This window comes from Panicum virgatum, chromosome 9N, assembly GCF_016808335.1.
Source record: "Panicum virgatum strain AP13 chromosome 9N, P.virgatum_v5, whole genome shotgun sequence".
Lineage (NCBI taxonomy): Eukaryota > Viridiplantae > Streptophyta > Magnoliopsida > Poales > Poaceae > Panicum > Panicum virgatum.
The window spans coordinates 60,407,213-60,424,748 of NC_053153.1; the positions used below are offsets into that span (position 1 = coordinate 60,407,213).

The 17,536-nt window shown below is 47.7% G+C and overlaps 2 protein-coding genes across 5 annotated transcripts; one reads left to right on the plus strand and one right to left on the minus strand.

Moving 5' to 3' along the window:
• Nucleotides 1-3,425: 3,425 nt before the first annotated feature.
• Nucleotides 3,426-7,902, plus strand: LOC120687623 (cold-regulated protein 27-like). Of its 3 annotated transcripts, none has more exons than XM_039969648.1 (6): nucleotides 3,426-3,539; nucleotides 3,605-3,687; nucleotides 6,645-6,845; nucleotides 6,947-7,175; nucleotides 7,281-7,378; nucleotides 7,464-7,902. In XM_039969648.1, the coding sequence occupies exons 2-6, from the start codon at nucleotides 3,649-3,651 to the stop codon at nucleotides 7,494-7,496; spliced, it is 600 nt and encodes a 199-aa protein (XP_039825582.1). In that variant the 5' UTR covers nucleotides 3,426-3,539; nucleotides 3,605-3,648; the 3' UTR covers nucleotides 7,497-7,902. The 3 variants fall into 3 exon arrangements, with proteins under 3 accessions (XP_039825582.1, XP_039825583.1, XP_039825581.1); XM_039969649.1 differs by adding an exon at nucleotides 4,827-4,927 and having other exon boundaries at nucleotides 3,458-3,687; XM_039969647.1 differs by having other exon boundaries at nucleotides 3,458-3,687.
• Nucleotides 7,903-8,076: 174 nt separating this feature from the next.
• LOC120687622 lies at nucleotides 8,077-17,536 on the minus strand. Of its 2 annotated transcripts, none has more exons than XM_039969646.1 (7): nucleotides 12,704-17,536; nucleotides 12,385-12,611; nucleotides 12,154-12,304; nucleotides 10,464-10,650; nucleotides 10,074-10,391; nucleotides 9,293-9,981; nucleotides 8,077-9,187 (listed from the first exon to the last, which is right to left on the minus strand). In XM_039969646.1, the coding sequence occupies exons 1-7, from the start codon at nucleotides 17,258-17,260 to the stop codon at nucleotides 8,495-8,497; spliced, it is 6,822 nt and encodes a 2,273-aa protein (XP_039825580.1). In that variant the 5' UTR covers nucleotides 17,261-17,536; the 3' UTR covers nucleotides 8,077-8,494. The 2 variants fall into 2 exon arrangements, with proteins under 2 accessions (XP_039825580.1, XP_039825578.1); XM_039969644.1 differs by having other exon boundaries at nucleotides 9,293-9,984; nucleotides 12,704-17,497.

Genomic DNA, 17,536 nt, shown 5'->3' on the forward strand with positions numbered 1-17,536 from the left:
CCTGATCAACAGTTTTGGGAAAATGGGCAAGGACTCCTATACCAATATCAGCTCTTAAACCCTTAACAAACTGAGAAACAAAGAAAGTATTATCTAATCCATCTGTATGCATAGATATCTCAAATTGCAGGTTCTCAAAAGCAAGAGCATAATCCTCAACATAAGAAGTTTGTCGAAGGTCCAGCAACTCATCCATAGCGTCTCTGTAGTCATGTGCACCAAACTTTTGCTCCACTGCAGACATAAAAGTTTCCCAATCACCTAACTCATGCTGCCTTTTATAAGCCTGCAACCACTTAGCAGTGTTGCCATCCATACTCAGAGAGGCCGCAATAGTCCAAAAAGCTTCATCGATATTGCACAGAGTGAAGTAATCCAAACATTTCGATTTCCAAATATGCGGGTTAGTGCCATCAAATGTAGGACAAGACATCATAGGCAAAACATGGCGATAACCATCAGATGAGGTATGGGGTCGAGAAGTACGATACCCAGATGGCCGAGAAGTAGGCGGAACACCTGACGGAGGAGGTCTGCCATGACGACAAGAGGAACCCGAACGATGTGTGTATGTGGGACTTGGGGGATCGACATCATCCTCTGGGAGGGGTTGTTGATTCAGAGAAATCCTCGCGACGGCTTCACCTGTGAGCTCAATTTGCTTGGCTAGAATCTGCTGATCTCGGAGCAATCTGTTCCATGACCTTGTTGCCCAAGTCCATCTGCGCCTCGAGACGAATTTGGTTGTTCCCCAGAGACTCCACCCGCGCGAACAGCAAATCTACGTTCTGATTGATGTGATCCCAGCGCTCGTCGTCTTGATGAAAGTGTTCCTCCATCCTGGTCAGCAGGAGCTGCGTTAGCACCGATGGCTTAGGGGGTGCCGTGGCGACTGCACCTCAAACAAGGAGACACTGCTCGATTGATGAAACCCCGCACGGCGAGGCCGAGGAGCGTCGATCCAAGCCGAAGGAATACATCAATCGCCAAGAAAACCCACGAACAGCGACGAAATGTTCGTCGCCGCGCCTGTGATGCCAATGAACTGCGAATGGTCTGAAAAATGCTCTTCCCGATCTACAACCCTAAGCGGCGCGAAGGAGGTGGTCGACGGCACAGGAGCGCTAACCGGCGAGAGCGGTGGCCGCCGTCGGCTGGGAGCCGGTGGGCGGGGCGAGGACGCCGGAATTGGAGCGATCCACGGCGGAGCAGACCGAGTGCGTCGGTGAGGCGGAGACGGTCAGGGACGAACGCACGAGAGAATCAGAGCAGCGGCGTACCGAGGAAGGAGTGAATCTGATACCACTTGTAACACCCCCATTGCCGCCGGTGATCGCCGCGGCGTGAGAAGTGCGGCAAGGCTCGGATTCGGTAGCGGCGGCGGACAGCTGACCCTGTCGCCCCGGTGATTCGATTCAGGGAACGAAAACAGAGTAGATACGTGTCCTCGCACGATTACATGGCGCGGGATATATTTCCCCGGCCAGTCACTGCCACGCAGGGCCCACACACAGCGTCACTCTTCTTTCGCGCGCTACACAGTACGTTTCCACCCAATGAACACGGCTTCACGGTGCGGTCTTGACAGGTGGAGCCCCCCAGACCCACCGTTGCCTCCGCCACTAAGTATCAAATATTAAGAACCACGACCTGATTTACTTTTACAAGAAAATAATTAAGGCATGGCATCAAATAGAGCATCTCCAACGGAGCTCTTATCCATTCTCTACAACTAATCTCTACTAATAAAACAATAGTGTCCACATTGCCATCTTGGCTCCACCGGCAGAGCCACGGGTGGGCGAGCGCCCCATCCATCGATCCATCCATGATCCATCCACCATTCAAAATTCAAATTAGAATCCCACCGAGGAGGCCACGGCGTGCCGGCGGAGGCCGTGGCGTCCGGTTCTTCGCACGGCCGCAGGGCGAGGAGGAGGCGGAGGCCCCGATGCTCGTGGACGGCAGCAAGCAAGTCGGTGGCAACGGCGACATCGAGTGGGTTGAGTACCTCTTGCTCGGCATCACACACGCCAGCGTTGTGCCCGTCGCCTCTGCGCCCTCCTCGAATTAAAGCCAAATTGTTAAATACTAATCGAGCAACCTCTTGAATCCAGTATAGTTTCCCCAAATTAAAGCTAAATCATCATATCAATAACCAGCAAGAAGCAAGAACATGAATAGAGAGATTCAACGCTAATGGACCAATAGCCAGATAGCCAGCAAGCAGCTATGTAATGTCGTGAGCTGTACTTTTAATATTTTCATGTAGATGGTTGCCAAAATGGCATATAGCTATGTAATTGTTCTGATGGATAAAATCCACTTCAAAATGCTTTTAATATATATGTACTTAAAAAGTAAATCATTCTAGGATGGCAAAATAGGTGTTTTAGTCCTTCAACTTTGATCTAAGGGTCAAGTTCATCCCTCGACTCTCAGATAGACCAATATAATACCTAAGCTTTTATTTTTGGGTCAAACTTATCCTTGTGCTATATTATACTCCATAATAACATGATATTTATGCAAAAAACCTTGTCTCCTTCCCCTTCTAAATTCTTCAACAGTTTGTTACTATTAAAAAATATTTAGCTAATGCAAGCAAATCAGTATAGTGGCATGAGCATCAATATATTTTAGGAGCTGAACATCACAAATATTAAATTTGGAACATAGAATTTTCTTTATTCATGCATCGCATTGTATTACGGGCGCAATGGGAATTAGGAGGAAGAAGCCAAGGGTAAAAAGAACTTTTTGCATTTATCTCATATTATTATAGATTATAATATTAGTATAAGGACGAGTATAACTTTAAAATAAAAGTTGAGAGACTATATTGACTAATTTGAAAGGTGAGGGACAAATTAGACCCTTACAATAAAGTTGAGGGATCAAAATAGCTATTTTGCCTTCTAGGATTCAAAATTTATCCTAGAAATTAACTATTTTCCCTTATTTAGAAAGTAGGATATGAATGCAAACAATTAAGAGAATATATCAAATGCAAACTAATTTTTTCGTGCAAAACGTGCAAACTTCAATTTGAGCCTTCGGATCAGCCTGATTAATTAGTGCCAAATAATAAATAGAGATAAAATATGGTTATTTTAACTCCTGTTACTTTTATCATAAATTTTTTTTAGAATGACTCGTACATCTGGAACTGAGACTGTATGTTCCTTTAACATTTTACTCCGGTTCGTGCTGATCGCCTGATCCTGGTAGTGGCAGCGGACGCTGTTCGGTTCGGCCGCTTCACAGATAGCCCACACGGGATCCACCAGCGCGCCAGTGCGGCCGGTCCGGTGGGCGTCCGTGCATCCACGTAGCCATCCATCCGCCCGTCCGTCCGCCCATCAGATATATCCGCCAGGTGTCACCAGCCGCGGGGCACGCCCACGTGGAAAAGCGGCCCTGCCACGCAGGATAAAGGGAGCCCCCCCGGGCCCGGCCGTTCCCCTCCGCCGCCCCCTCCCTCCCTCCCCGTCGCCAGCAACGGCTTGCCGCCTGCGTCCGTCGCCGGCGCCGCGAGGGTTCGCCGTCGCCGAATCCCCCCGCCCCCCCTCCACGCCGTCCTCACGCTCGCGCTCCTGTGCAGGGCTGCTCATCCTGTCGGGCGTGCGGGAGGGAGCGGGATGATCGATGGGGGAGAGGCCGCCCACCGATCCGCAGCGCTTTGGGGTGGGTAATCTAATCGAATCCCTTGCTCCTCGCCTCTCCTTCCTCTTTCGATTTCTCGTCGAGGGGTGCCGGCTCCGCTCCTTTCGGCTCCACGCCGACTTCGAAATGTTTGTCTCGCTTCGGTTGCTCTGACCATGTATGGCCCTGCGAGTGCGCGTGCGACATGACCACACCAGCTAGATTCGGCTCCGTTCCGGCAGCACGCGAGGCCTGCTAGCTGGAGCACACCACCTTGACTCCCTTCCACCCTCGTCTTGTTTGCTCCACGACCACGCACTTGATTCGGTTTGGTTCCGGACTCGGGAGTGTGCGTTGCGGATAGAATCAACTGCAGACATAGAAATGGAAGATGCACGATAGAGGTAGGGAGGTTCTGGATGGGGATCGTTACAAGGTTTGTTCGTGGCTGTGTCCGCAACCCCGCATCCAAAAGCAGAATGCTTTTGCTGCCCGAATGTAGCTAATTGCCTGCCTGCTTGCGCTTTCGAGCCTTCCAGTCGTTACCAAGTCAGCTGTTATCGATTCCTGAGAGCAAATTCGTGTAGTTGTCTCAAGGATTACTGTAACCACGGCCAAGTTATTGTTGAAGGTCCTGAGGTTAGAAATTACTTTTGCATTAGGTTTTGTTGCAAATGTTAGGTCAACTTTTGGCAGGAACTCTCGCAACTAAGGTAGGGTAACAGTTGGCTTCATGTGGCTTCCTGATGAAACCAAGGGGGTGTAAAAACGTAGGGGCGAGTCCGACATGATGACTGTATTGGCTTACTGATATTGGTTTGTTCCATGTTTGCTCCTTTATACATGACACAAAAAACATTTTGGGATAAGTACAAAGAGTGCTGGGCTGCAGTTAGATAATAAAGGGGGAAATGGGTACCATTACAAATCAAGCAACTGAAAACCAGATTACTAGACCTGTCCAGGCCGGTATGATTGGTAACCAGTCGTAACGGGCAGTTACCGGTATTGTTCTGGTCTATTCTGGTTAGCTACATTAAATTTTGTTTGTTCTTACATGTCTCCTCAAATTGTTACCTTTCTTTTGTATTTAAGTAACATTAACATTAAGGATCAAAGTGGTTCTCTTCTTGTACCGAGTCACCACCTCCCTGATGCAAATGGAATATACTTTGTAACAGCTAATAACAGATGGGGCAAGTAAACTCAGAGCTTTTGTCGAGGAGTGAAAGAAGTGTTTACCTTTTTCTTTTGTTTGGAGGAAGAGATCTTTTACTTGAATGTAAGTTTGATCGATATGCTTCATCATTTCCAATTGTCTGATACCAAAATGATATGACAGCTTGATTGTTTCCGTGCAATATAGTGATGTCATGTTGTGCCTGAGTAGAATAATCACCATCTAAAGTCACTTATAATTTATTGTTTAGATATAGTTCTCTGCTTCCTTTGCTTATAGATAAGTTTAGATTTATTTTTGCTGTTCATAGTGCATCTTAGTTAGATGTGTTGTTTTGTACTTTTGTCAATCTGGCACCTGATAGTTGTTTCATGTTCCACTCTTTTAGTTTTAATAGTCCTTTTTAGTTATTTCCATGGGTACTCACTGGAATAGCAGCCTCCATGGTTTGGCTGTGGATTGTTCACGAGACAAAGCATCAGTTCGAGGATAGGTCCAACTGAGAACAGTGACCGAGTTAACCTGTCTGAGGTGTCCAGCGTTTACTAAGGGTTTATTAGGAAATAAGAAGGCAATGTTGCCATGTAATGTAACTGCTCAATTTGATCACCTTATGCAACCGCACAGAAGCTGTGTTACCGGGACACGCGCGTCCAAAATATTTTGGCGCGTCGACGCGTATCCGCGCGTCGATTCGCGTCGGACGCGATGCGACGCATACCAGACACGCCGCAGCCATGTCTGGGCAGCTGCGCTCGTCGTCCGCCCATCCGCCGTCCACCCGTCGTCTGCCGGGAGCTCTGCAGTTGCGCTTGCCATTCGTCTGGCGCCCGCCGAGCCGCAGCTGCCGCCATAGTTCCGCTAGGCGCTCGCCTAGGCACGCCTAGGCGCGACTAATCGCGAATCGGACACCCTCTACCTCGCCTATGGGGGTAGGCGGACCCCTAGGCGGGCGGAGGTCACTGGTGAGGGAGGAGCAGCCTCGGGCCGTCGGACGGAGGGCGCAGGCGGCGGCAGGCGCGTGCGGGAGAGGAACAGGCGGCAGCAGCAGGCACTGGTGGCGGCGAGAGAGAGAGGAAGAGGAACTGGTGGCGGCGAGCGCCGTGTGCGGGAGAGAGAGGAAGACGAACTGGCGGCGGCGTGCGAGAGAAGCTGCGAGAGGATGCGGGAGATGGTCTGAGGGTACAACTGTTGAGTGCTGGGCCTTTAAACGAGCCTTTTTCTCCCTTTTCATGACTTGAGGCTTTAATGTGGAGAGTTGGGCCTTCAAATGGGCTTTTTTCTCCCTTTTTATGACCAGTGGGCTGGGCCTTTTGGGCCTTTTGTCTAACTTTCAGTCCAGTCTCTGCATATTTATTTGTAAAATTTAAAAATAAAAAAGATATTAGACGAATCCCAGACGAATCTCCGAATCCTGTTTTTTAGGATTTGCCGAATCGGACACCCGCACCCGAGTCGGATTCCGACACCCGCACCCGTGTCCATGTAACACAGCACAGAAGCGGTTTGGATTTTGGAACAGAACATTTCATGGCTCCAGATGTAGAGTGACTGCTAAAGCAATGTCAACTTTGACAATCATGGATTCCAGGGTCTTTATTATACCGCACGAGGCCAAAACTTTGTGTCAAACATATTATATACTCGCATTTAATTAGTAGTTCATTTCAATACTTGAATGGTGGGAGGAATTCTCAATGTTCAGATCTTCTAACTGGACCTCAATACTGTTTGCTAAATATATGAGTTCCCTGTATTAAATCAGATAATTGAAGGATGCCATTGAGTTTAATAGGTTTACTTTATTCTGTTATACCAGGACATGTCGAATATAGGTTCATCGACTGGATGGACAGATGAGAAGCACATGCTCTACATTACCTCATTGGAGGAATCGTTTGTTAATCAATTGTACAGTGGTAATGGGGAAATCAATTCTTTAGAGTCATTCCATCGAACTTCAGGTGTATGGCAACACACCTGTTATAGTGGAAATGGTAGAAACACAAAATATGATCAGGTATTGGCAACAAATTCTCACTACTCTATCATATATGCAGCCGTATCAAGGGTGTTCTGTTCTCTGTAAAACTGCCATCCTGTTCTGTAACAAAATTTCAGGGCCAAGGATATTGGGGGATGATCGGGGTTGATGAAGCTGAATCAAGATTCTCAGAGGTTGGGTATATTGGTTCACCTTGTTCTAGGGGTTCGTCCTATTATATGGATGAGGCATCAACTAATGGTCCAAAACAAGATAGAACTAGTTACCACTCAAGACAAAGAACTTCTAGAGGGTCTGTTGCTTTCCGCTCCCGGCAGCATGACCATTCCTTTTCTTGGAAAACAGGTAGGTGGCCTATGGCCTGTTCATGTTTTGTTTTATTGTGGACTAATACAACATGTATTGCTGCTTTTACTTTGTTTACTATTAAAAAACTGCCTGCTTTTTCAGAGTCATCAGACCAGAACTTTGATGCGGAGGCTGAAGGTAGCAGGAAAAAAGGCAGAGGGTCTAGCGAAAACCAGCAAAAAGTTGCTAGTACAGCCAAGGTTTGGATTCTGAGTTTTTTATTTCCATCCTGTTTATACTCTTCACTCGTCAACATGTTCAAATCCATCCATATTTTTTTATTAGGTCGGCCCATCTGGAGGTATAAGTTTACATTAGCAGGTCTTTCATGGTTCAGGACCCCTTCGTCGTGGGAAGCTTAGGGATCAAAGTGACGGTCCATGTAAACTAGCTGCAAGTTTGTAAGAAAAAGTAGTAATGAAGTTTGTTGTACAGATATAAGTCTGCTCATCTCTAGGTAGTGAGATGATAAGGTAGTCTCGTGTATTACATCTGGTACAGAGAAAGCTGTAGTTTTTTTACTGCTTCCTGCAAGATCATCCAGGATTGCCAGGAAGACGGGGAGGTTCCAGTCCAGAGATTTTAACTGCAGCAGCTGGTGCTGTCCATTAACAGCTGTTGTGCTCCGTTATGTAAAGATGTTCGGCAAAGCTCATTTGGCCTCCTAATGACATGAGTTTTTTTTAAGTAGTGATAGTGAACAGGTTGCCAAATTCTCTCCTTAGGGCCAGTTTATGTGGTTTGGTTGTGTTGTCTGTGGATCTAACCTGTTGCAGATCCTAAAAGGTTGCTTTTTTAGCCTGTCTGGGAACGCATCTAAAATGCGAAAGAGAGAAAACACAGCTCAACATGATTTCAATCGGACATTCTACAGCAACCTGAGATTTTAGCATCAAAATTCAAGGAACATAGATGCATGATTCGATAAGATGGTACCAAATTGGATTACCAACACATCCTACGATACATTTCCTCGCCCCCAGGCTGTCCAGGCCACTTAGCCGGCCAACAAATAATAATAATAATAAACAATAGTTATCCTGACATCACACACCAGTTACACGGGCAGCCGATTCCATCGGCTGCAAAATTTATCCAGGCATGACATGTATCGCCACAAACGTTTTCGGCACTGCAACAGCACCCTTTTTTTCTTCTATGTGAAAACGAACCGAAAACATAACCAGCACAGGGCATAATCACCAAATTAGCCACAATAGACAGATGAAGCGAAAATATGTTTCGCATGTATCTGATGCCAAGGGCGATTTGAGCTCTACAGCATGAAGCAGGCTCGGTGAAGAGCAGCAACTGCTCTAGCCTGATGGGGCATGGCCACTTGTAGCTGAGGGCTTCGCGACGTAGATCTGCTTCATCCTACCAGTGCCTGGGCCCCTGTCAGAACCAGAACCTTGATTCCTCCCCTGGTATCCTGATCGCCGCTGCCACTCGTTGTTAGTACCAGTCTTTTGGGTCGCACGGGCTCTGCGATCCTGATTGCTAACTTGATGGTACTGTTGGTCTGATGACAATGACGATTGATGGGTCTTAGAGGGCATGTTGGTGACCTGGCACCCGTTGGGGTTGCTAGCCACCCCTGTTACAGTCCCAGGGTTCACTTTCGATGGGGTCGCTCTAACCATGACTTTGGCACTGGTTGAGACTTCATTGCTGATCACGCCTGCCTGGCCAAATGAAGAAGGCTGAACTGTTTGGGAGCTTGAACTACTGGATGTTGGTTGTTCGACAAGACCCAACCCATATGTGAACTGAGTGGCAGCTGCATTTGGGAAGGTCTTGTTGCCATCTGATGGCACGGTAGAAGCAGAGGGCTCCTGGAATCGGATATTTGTACTTGCCTTGTTGTCTACTGGAACATTATGAACAAACTGCTGCGCTGCTGTACCATCTACTGGATGCTGCTGAAGTGGCACTGATAATGGAACAGAGTGTAGAGGCGGTACAGGCATATGTGGCCAACATGTATGCATCTGTATGTCTGTGGGTGCCTGGAAAAACAGAGCGAGCAGAGTTAGTTACATCACAAATGGAGGTGAAAACATCATAATATAAAAATTTAACGTTGGCATGTATCTAGGACTACTAATGCATACCTGGAAAGGAGCAATGTCAAACATGGTCAGTGGAGATGGGATTGGCATTATAGAAGTTGGGCGTAGATGCTGCACTGGAGTAGGAACACTGGAAGGGTTAACTTGACCAGGCACCATAATTTGGTTGTTTGGATCACTCTGGCTTACACCAACAACAGGTGGCCCTTGGTTTTGCTTCCAATCAGGCTGCTTGTCACCAGGGATATACGTAGCTCCCATGAAACCAAGGCCCATTTGACCAAATTGTCCCACTGGAGCGAAGTGGTTATAGACCACCATATGCGGAGGACCTTGCACACCTGGGATTCCTCCTGGAGTAATGAAAGGACCAGCAAACCCAGTTGGTGGACGGTAGAAAGAGTCTACCCCAGAATGGCATTGCGGCCAAGCTCCCAATGGTGCTGAAGGCACTGCGTTGCTTCTTTGAGGGTGCTGACCCTGAGAGCCAGCAGATTCATCACTCGGCCCAAATGCAAAAATGTGCCCTCCTAACATCGTGTTCATATCAAAGCAGGAAAAGTGGGATGGCTGTGCACCAGGAAACTGAGAAAGCATTGGCCCTGATGCTTGTGGACTGGCTAGAGGAGGCCAAAGGGACATGGATGGAGTATCAACTGACAAGTCTGCAGGAAGAGCAACTGAGAGTGGCTCTTCCGTGGATGATTGACCGGCTTGGCCTGTTATTGCCCCTGCTTCAGTTGTCCATAGAAAATATAAATATAGATGCATAGACAAATGTTAATGTTTTAATTGAAGTAATTGAACAATGTCAAGACAATACCTCCTGATGTTAACCCACTGAGATCCTTGCTGCTAAAGCTCTTGTTGTCTGGAGCAGATGCTGTAGTTGCATCAGCTGGAGACCCCTCATCAGTACAAATAGCTGCCACAGCCACAGCAGAAGCAGCTGCTTCAGCCTCTGCTTCCACATCCTCGGTATTGGGACACAATTCCTTAGAATTCACCTTATCAGGACCACTGTTCTCACTAGGCAAGCCTCGATCAATCTTCATATCAGGCCTAGATGAACCTGGAGCTCCAAGACCACTTGAAACAGTTCGGCTGACTGGGGGTAGCATGGTTGGTGAGGTTACTGCCCCTGAGCATTATTGTTATTCATTGTAAGTCAAGTCATGAGTGACATCATACAATACTGATGAGAAGTGCTTACCAAATTGAATTTTCTCGCCAGCCAGAAGGGAGTTAATAGGACTAGTGGATGAAGGGAACGCCTTTTCTGTGGTTACTGTTGGAGGCAAAGCATTGTTCGACTCCAAAGAAAAGCTGGAACCAGCCTGCTGTTCAAATTTAGCTGGTCTCATAGCTTCTTCAAGTTGTGTTTGAGTTAATGGCATAACCTAACATAAGAACAAGTTGCCAAAAAAATTATAAAGACCAGAGAGTTAAGCTAAGCATAGTCCAGCGACTAGATATGCAAGACAGTAAAAAAAAAGTAGCTGCCTGAAAATCCAGAAGAAGTGTACAATTTTATTCAATCTGCGCATTCCAATACGAAATGTGTTTGAGCTTCACTGTGAGACAGAAAAGCATAAAAATTTTGATCATAAGGAGTTAAGGACCAGAACCCACTCCAGTTTACAATACGAACTACTTAAACTGCATGCAGCCAAAAAAGAAATATTAGAACTTCAAAAGGTCACATTTAATCTAGGATTGTTGATCTATCTTCTTTTACTTAAACTTAGGCCGTTTGTTTCTGTGGCCACCAGTCGCGCGATACGCAAAATTGCGATGGAGATAAGCCTAGATTCCCTCGCTTTCTGCATAAGCGGCGTCCAGTTAAAAAAATGAGCTGCCGTCTGCGACTGTGATGGAGATAAGCGCGTCTGTCGCGAGGCGTTCGGCGGGATTCTTCGCTTTCCGTAGCCGCCGCTGCAGAAATCGCAGTCCCAAACACGCCCTTAGCTACTTGAACAACATCCTTGTAAAGGAGCATATGGAAATCACAATCCGTATGCGCAGACAATGACTTAGCTTATCAATCTCCTTGCCATATTGCTACTAAAACCTTTTTTTTTTACTTTTAAACCTACTTTGGTGGCAGCTCTAGTTGGGTTTCATCTCTAGCTCACCCTAACTTAGAGGGCTCTGTTGGTGGTCTATTTATAGTCTAGGATTTCAGAGAGCATTTCCACCAGCATCTTCATTTAAGACAGCAAATATAAGGAAAAGACAACAAAAATGAAACTCGTCGAAAAATGGTTACTTAGCATTGTAGTCTCGTGATGTTTATCATGAGACTCCTGGTCTTTCCTATTCTAGTGTTTTCATTAATGATTTTGTACAAATTAAGGATAAAACAGTCCCTGGATCATGGAAGTACTAGGGCATAAATCATAATAACTGTTTAACTGTTCATAATTTTCCTAAAAATAGCAAGATATCTGGTTTGGGTCCATGTAAAACAAAATACTCCCTCAGTCCCACAAAGAGTGCAATCCTATTTTTTTGTCAGACAGATTGGTGGTGTCAAATGACCTCCATACCCTCATTATTGACTGCATGCAACTAACTAGACTTCCTAAAATCATGGAGTAAATTTACTTTTGGCATGCAAATCAAATCATACCGCTAAATTGGGCAGTAATTGCTGCCCCATTCCTTGGATTGCACTCTTTTGCGGGATTTTTTTCCCAAATGCTAAGATTGCACTTTTTCATGGGACGGAAGGAGTGCAAATACACCAAGATGCACTGGGAGTGAACATATATGTACAATTCATTCACACAAATAATTCTGACATCGAAAATCAATAACAGATATTGAATGCAAAATTTTCTTTAGAGAATATCCAACTTGTCCCCATTGGAACACAAATAACCTTGAGAAAAGCAACCTACCTGCTGGTTCATTTGTGAATTATCCCAGGAAACCATGTTAAATGGAGTATTAATCGATGTCCCTTTATTTTTGTCTTCCGATAAGCCACTCACAAGCTTTGCAGAAGGACTGGATGTGACCAAGTCAGAGGATGCCTGGATTTGGATAGTCCTGTAAAAGCTTTTGTGAGTGAAATCTTAATGAATATTCTTAATTAGTAAAGAAAACTTGACAATGATTAAGCTACATACTGATTGGTGTAGCAGTTTGTATGAGTTTCTGTGTTGGTTGAAGGTGGCCCAATGGGGTTCATAGAATTGCTAGCAACTGTTGATTCAGCGTAGTCAGAAATCCTTCCTTCTGTGATGGCAGAATCTGAAGTAACTTTCTTTGCAACTTCACCCAAAGTAGCTGTCCGTTTATTCACGCTAGGAGCAACCGAACTCTGTAGAGAAACATTATGCTGTTTGCGGGGAGCCTGAATTAAAACATCAAAGAATTAATTAACTGAAAAAAGGCAAAAACAAATAAGACAGAAATTTAAGCATATGAAACATGATAGACAGGCACCTTTGTCGTCCTCATTTTGGATCTATTTTCCTTCTCCCTCTGTTCTCGCCGGACACTCATGATCTGCCTCTTGGACCTTACTTCAATGAAGCCATCTGCATCAACAGGGACCTCAATACCTTGCTTCTTAACAACACGTACAGCTCCAGCTTGCAACAAGCTAGTATCTCCTTCAGGAATAGCACCTGTTCTTGATTTCTTGTTCCCACCATGTGATCTTTCATAAGGAGCCTTATGTGTACTTCTAAATGAGGCACTATGATCACTTCCTTCATTTATCCTAGATGACTTAATTGTATCAAGTTCCTTTCTGTTAGCATTTCTCACTGGAAAATCTCTTGCTGTTCCGTTGGAGTATGGCCTCTCATCCTGTTCACCATGGGCAAATGACTCAGAAACTTCGCTTTGGTTCTTCTCGACATTTTCCCGAACTCTAAACTCAGTTCTTCTTACATTCTTACGAGCCCGCCTCTGGAATCCTCCTCTGGGATCTTTATGAGCAGGTTCAACAACTGAACCAGTTGATCTCATGTTAATGTCTTTAACAGCATATCCATATCTCCTCCCCCTTCCAGCAGAGACAGCACCTGGAGGCTTTGGACCATTCAAGACTCTCCCCTCCAAACCAAACTGAGAAGATTCTATGTGCTCAGAGGTAGGTTTGCAGGTCCTGTTCAAAGAGAGATCTTGATCCCTCTCACTGGGAGTTGTACCTCCAACAGGCTGTCTGTCCACCTGGCCATGAAATCCCTCCACAGCAGCTGTCTGGTTGTTTGCAGGACTGTTGAGATACTGAGAATTTGAATCGCCCATTACATGTGGAAGCTTGGCTGTAGGTGTTGCTGATTTATTGATAAAGGTAGATGAGACTCCCTGATTTGGGACATTCTGGTGTGCATCTCGATCCATTAACTCAGGTAGAACACTGGAAGCATTCTGATTCAATGTACGCTGAGCTGGTACAGAAGAATGTGCAAGTGGGACGGCCTGAGAATGTGCACTTGAAGCAACAGTGCAGGCATACCTCAACTGGCCAAATTGATATAAAGGGGTCGTGGAAGGGTGCATACGGGCCAGGGATGGATTAATCTGATTGTGGAGATGGATTGGCATCTGTATGGAACCAATCTGGATGGCTGGAACCGGAGTTGGTATTAAAGGAGGCCCTGTAAACAAACCAAACTGGAGGCTAACAGGTACTTCATTCTGCCCAACTACTGCTGAAGCTGACGACGTAGTAGCAGCTGCTGAAGATGCCTGAGGTAACTGGGAACTTGAAGCAGGTTTCACTAAGCTACTGGATCGCTCTCCATTACTGTCTTCTGTCAGGGCATTTACATGATCAAGAGTCAGTGCCTGCAGTGTTTTCTCTGCTTCAGTAACAGGGTCAGAATGGACAACTGAACCACTGGCATTATCTTGCTCTGCAACACCTGAGCTTAAATGTACTCCAATTGTCCTTTCAGTGCTCCTCATAGAAGCTAGTTCAAGTTCACTATTTGAGGGAATTTCAACCTGCACACCCTCATCAAATCCAAGTATAACTGGTTCCAGTTCTACGGATGTATTATGCTCCTCCAAGAACTCATCGTCCAAGTCTAGGTTCTCTCCATCAGCTTCGTTGATTTCATCTTCCCGGTAGCTCTCATCGTCTTCATCATATTCATCCTGTTTTTGCCTAACATCATTGTTTTCACTTGACCATTCATCATCCTCCAAGTGGGACACTCCTGATGCAGCAATTCTGCTTGCACTGGCTGCGTCTAGAGTCAGCACTGCATGGTCACTGTCAGACAGCACCGTTCGTTCACCATCAGCAGAAGTCGGTAATGCAGGCGAATCGCCAGATACATCCATCTCGTCATGTGAAACATGTGGAGGTGAACTAGGAGGGCTTGAAACAGAAAGAGAAGATTGTGAACCCAATACAGGGCTTTTTCTGTCCTCTATTTGGTGTTCATTAATGTGGTCAGGTCGTATCCCACGCTGGCGAGATGCCTCTTGGTATGCACTTCCATACTGACCCTGCATAATTTGCTCATCATCTCTACCAGAATTCTCTCCCATCCCACCATCCATGAAGGATGAATTGAGATGTTGAGCAGAAGCACTGATTGAACTTCTGTTCACTGAGGTCACAGTTGGGGGCGGGGGAACATGTGGTTGTCGCATAGAGTAACGGGGTCTAGTAAAAGCAGAGAATTCATTAAAGTCAGAACTCTGAAACATCCTATCTCCTTGTTGAGCATTGGGGCTTTCATGAGAACTACTAGGCAGCAAAGCCACATCTCCAAACATGTCACTGTTAAAAAGCTCAGTGTTAAAGTCAGATTGCTTGTCAAAACGGTCAATCTCCCTAGGTGCATCCCACTGTGGAACCTTTTCATGACGGAAGTCTTCCATTGCCCATGGAGAGTCAGATGTTCGACCTCTTGAAGATGGCCTAACCGACACATTCCCAAATCCATCATTAAGATCTTTCTTAGGGAAATTTCCCCTCCTTGCAGCAAAAGGGTCACGCCGTGGACTGTGATGAACATTCTCTTGTTCTGGAAATGCAGCCCTTGAACCATAGTATGCATTTTCTCTGTCAATAAGCGAAGAGTGTCCATCCCTAAGAGTGTGCACCCTTGGAACTGTCTCATTGTACTTGTTGAGACTAGAGGACACAAGTGGAGCAGAGGTATTGATGTGCTCACTTATTCTGTCGATATCCTTTCTGTCACCAAAGTTAGCTGAGTGTGGCAAATCCCTGTCCTTGAAATCTCCAGGAGTCGATTCATCATTGACAGTAAGTTGCCCGTCTCTTGCACTACCAATGTTTGATTCTGCTTGTCTCCTAGCTATTCTTGCCTCTAACTCTAGGAGTTTTTTATGTGCTGCCTCCCTACGCCGCTCCTCCTCCAAGGCAATTCTCTTCTTTTCCTCCTCCCTGGCAATTCTCTGCTCCTCGGCTCTTCTGGCAGCTTCCAGCCTCTCTTGCTCAGCCTGCCAAGCAGCCTGCTTTGCCTGTTCCTCCACCAGACGCTGCCTCTCCTCCTCCTCTCTTATCAGCCTCTCCCGCTCCTCTTCTTGCTTCCGGGCAATTTCTCTGGCCCTTGCCTGTTCTTCGATTACACGTTGTCTTTCCTGCTCCTGTACCCTCAATATCCTATCAAGCTCTGCCTCAAACGACTCCCTTACTGGGTCATGAAAATCAGCTGGTTTGGCTGCTTCTTTTTTCTTCTTTATTGCAGTCAAACTAACGGCAGAAATGCTATCAAAACCACCATCTTCTATTAAAGGTTTAACAGGGGAACCAGTGTGCCGCTTCTCCCTACCAAACTTTGCCACCAGATCGTTAATTAAAGGCCCTTTATTAGCAGCAAAAGGCTGCGCCTTAGAAACAACATTGTTCTGGAAAGAATTCAACCTAGGCCAATTATTTGAACTGTCACCATAACGGTCGCTGGCAGTTTCCCCAACACGTGTGGCTCCATACTGTTCAACCCCATTTTGTCCATTCGCACGCATAAGAGGCTCCCTATTATTATTCCACATATCTTTGGAGCCACCAGCAACTATGCTTTCCCGATACGATTGTCCACTGCTTCCTCTGCCTCCACTATATGGTCGGCCATCTGTTCGATCTCTATCGTGTTGATTTGACATAGGAGATCGCCACAATAACCCGTCCTGGACAGCCTCTTTATTTGTTGCAGCCACATCTCTCCCAAATGGCTCCTTTTTTAAGGGCTCCCTCACTGCCCCGTAAAGGTCATGCCCTGGAACCATGGCCTCAGTCCTGCCAAATCCTCTCTCCCTGCTGTCCCGCTCTGGAAGGCTGAGCCCCGTGTCACGCTCGTCATCAGCCCACTCAGAATCATACCTAAGGCGGACCATCGGAAGCGGCCCCAGATCAGGCTTCTGCGTCCTCTCCGCAGAAGCACGTCCACCAGCTCCCAAGCCTCCAGCAGAGGCCAGTGGCTCAGTGGCCCGCGAGGGCATCACCTGCGGCCGCATCCCAAGGGACCCAGGCCGCGCCTCAGGTGTGGCAAGCCGTGCCCCATCAGCATCCTTCTGCCGCTGCGGAGGCTGTGGAGGTGTTGGCGGCGCGACAGCTGCTTTCAAGGACGGGAAGTCCTCCCCGCGCAAGACGACTGTTTTCTCCACGAAGCCATAGGATGGTGGCCTGGGGGCCCCGCCGGGGAGCGCCGCGGAGCCTGGAGGCTTCTCAGACGCCGGGGCTGGCTTGGTCCAGCCGGCGGCAGACCCGCCGGATCGGGGCGGGGCCGAGGCGACCCCGCCCCCCGCCGCGGCAGCCGCGCCGTCGAAGCGCTCGTGCTCCTTGCGGAGCGACGGGAGGTTCAGCGGCGGCGGGACGGAGAGCTTGGGCGGCTGCGGCTTGGCGAGGGAGGAGCCGCCCCCGCGCGGGCGGGAGAGCACCACCATGCCCCCGCCGTGGCCGCCGGCGGGGCGGGAGGGGCGGCCACCACCGCCGCCATGGTGGGAGGAGGGGGCGGGCTGGCCGTAGGATCGGTTGAGGTTGACGGAGACGAACTTGCCGGGGTGCGACATCGGCGGCCGGCGCGGCGCATGAAACCCTAAGCCGCGACCCCCCGACGCGCCGCCCGGGGCGGGGCCCACCGGAGGACCTGATGGGGTGGGTAGGATACGGCGCGCCCTCGCCGCCGGCCGATGAGGAGGCGGCGGCGGGGGTGCGTGTGGAGGCGATGGGGAAGGTTGGTGGCGTCGGGTCGGCGTACGGTACGGGGAGGGGGAGGCAGCCCTAGCTAGGCTTGAGGGGAGAGGGAGGAAGGTGACGGTGATGGCGTCGATGGGCCGTGAGGCTGC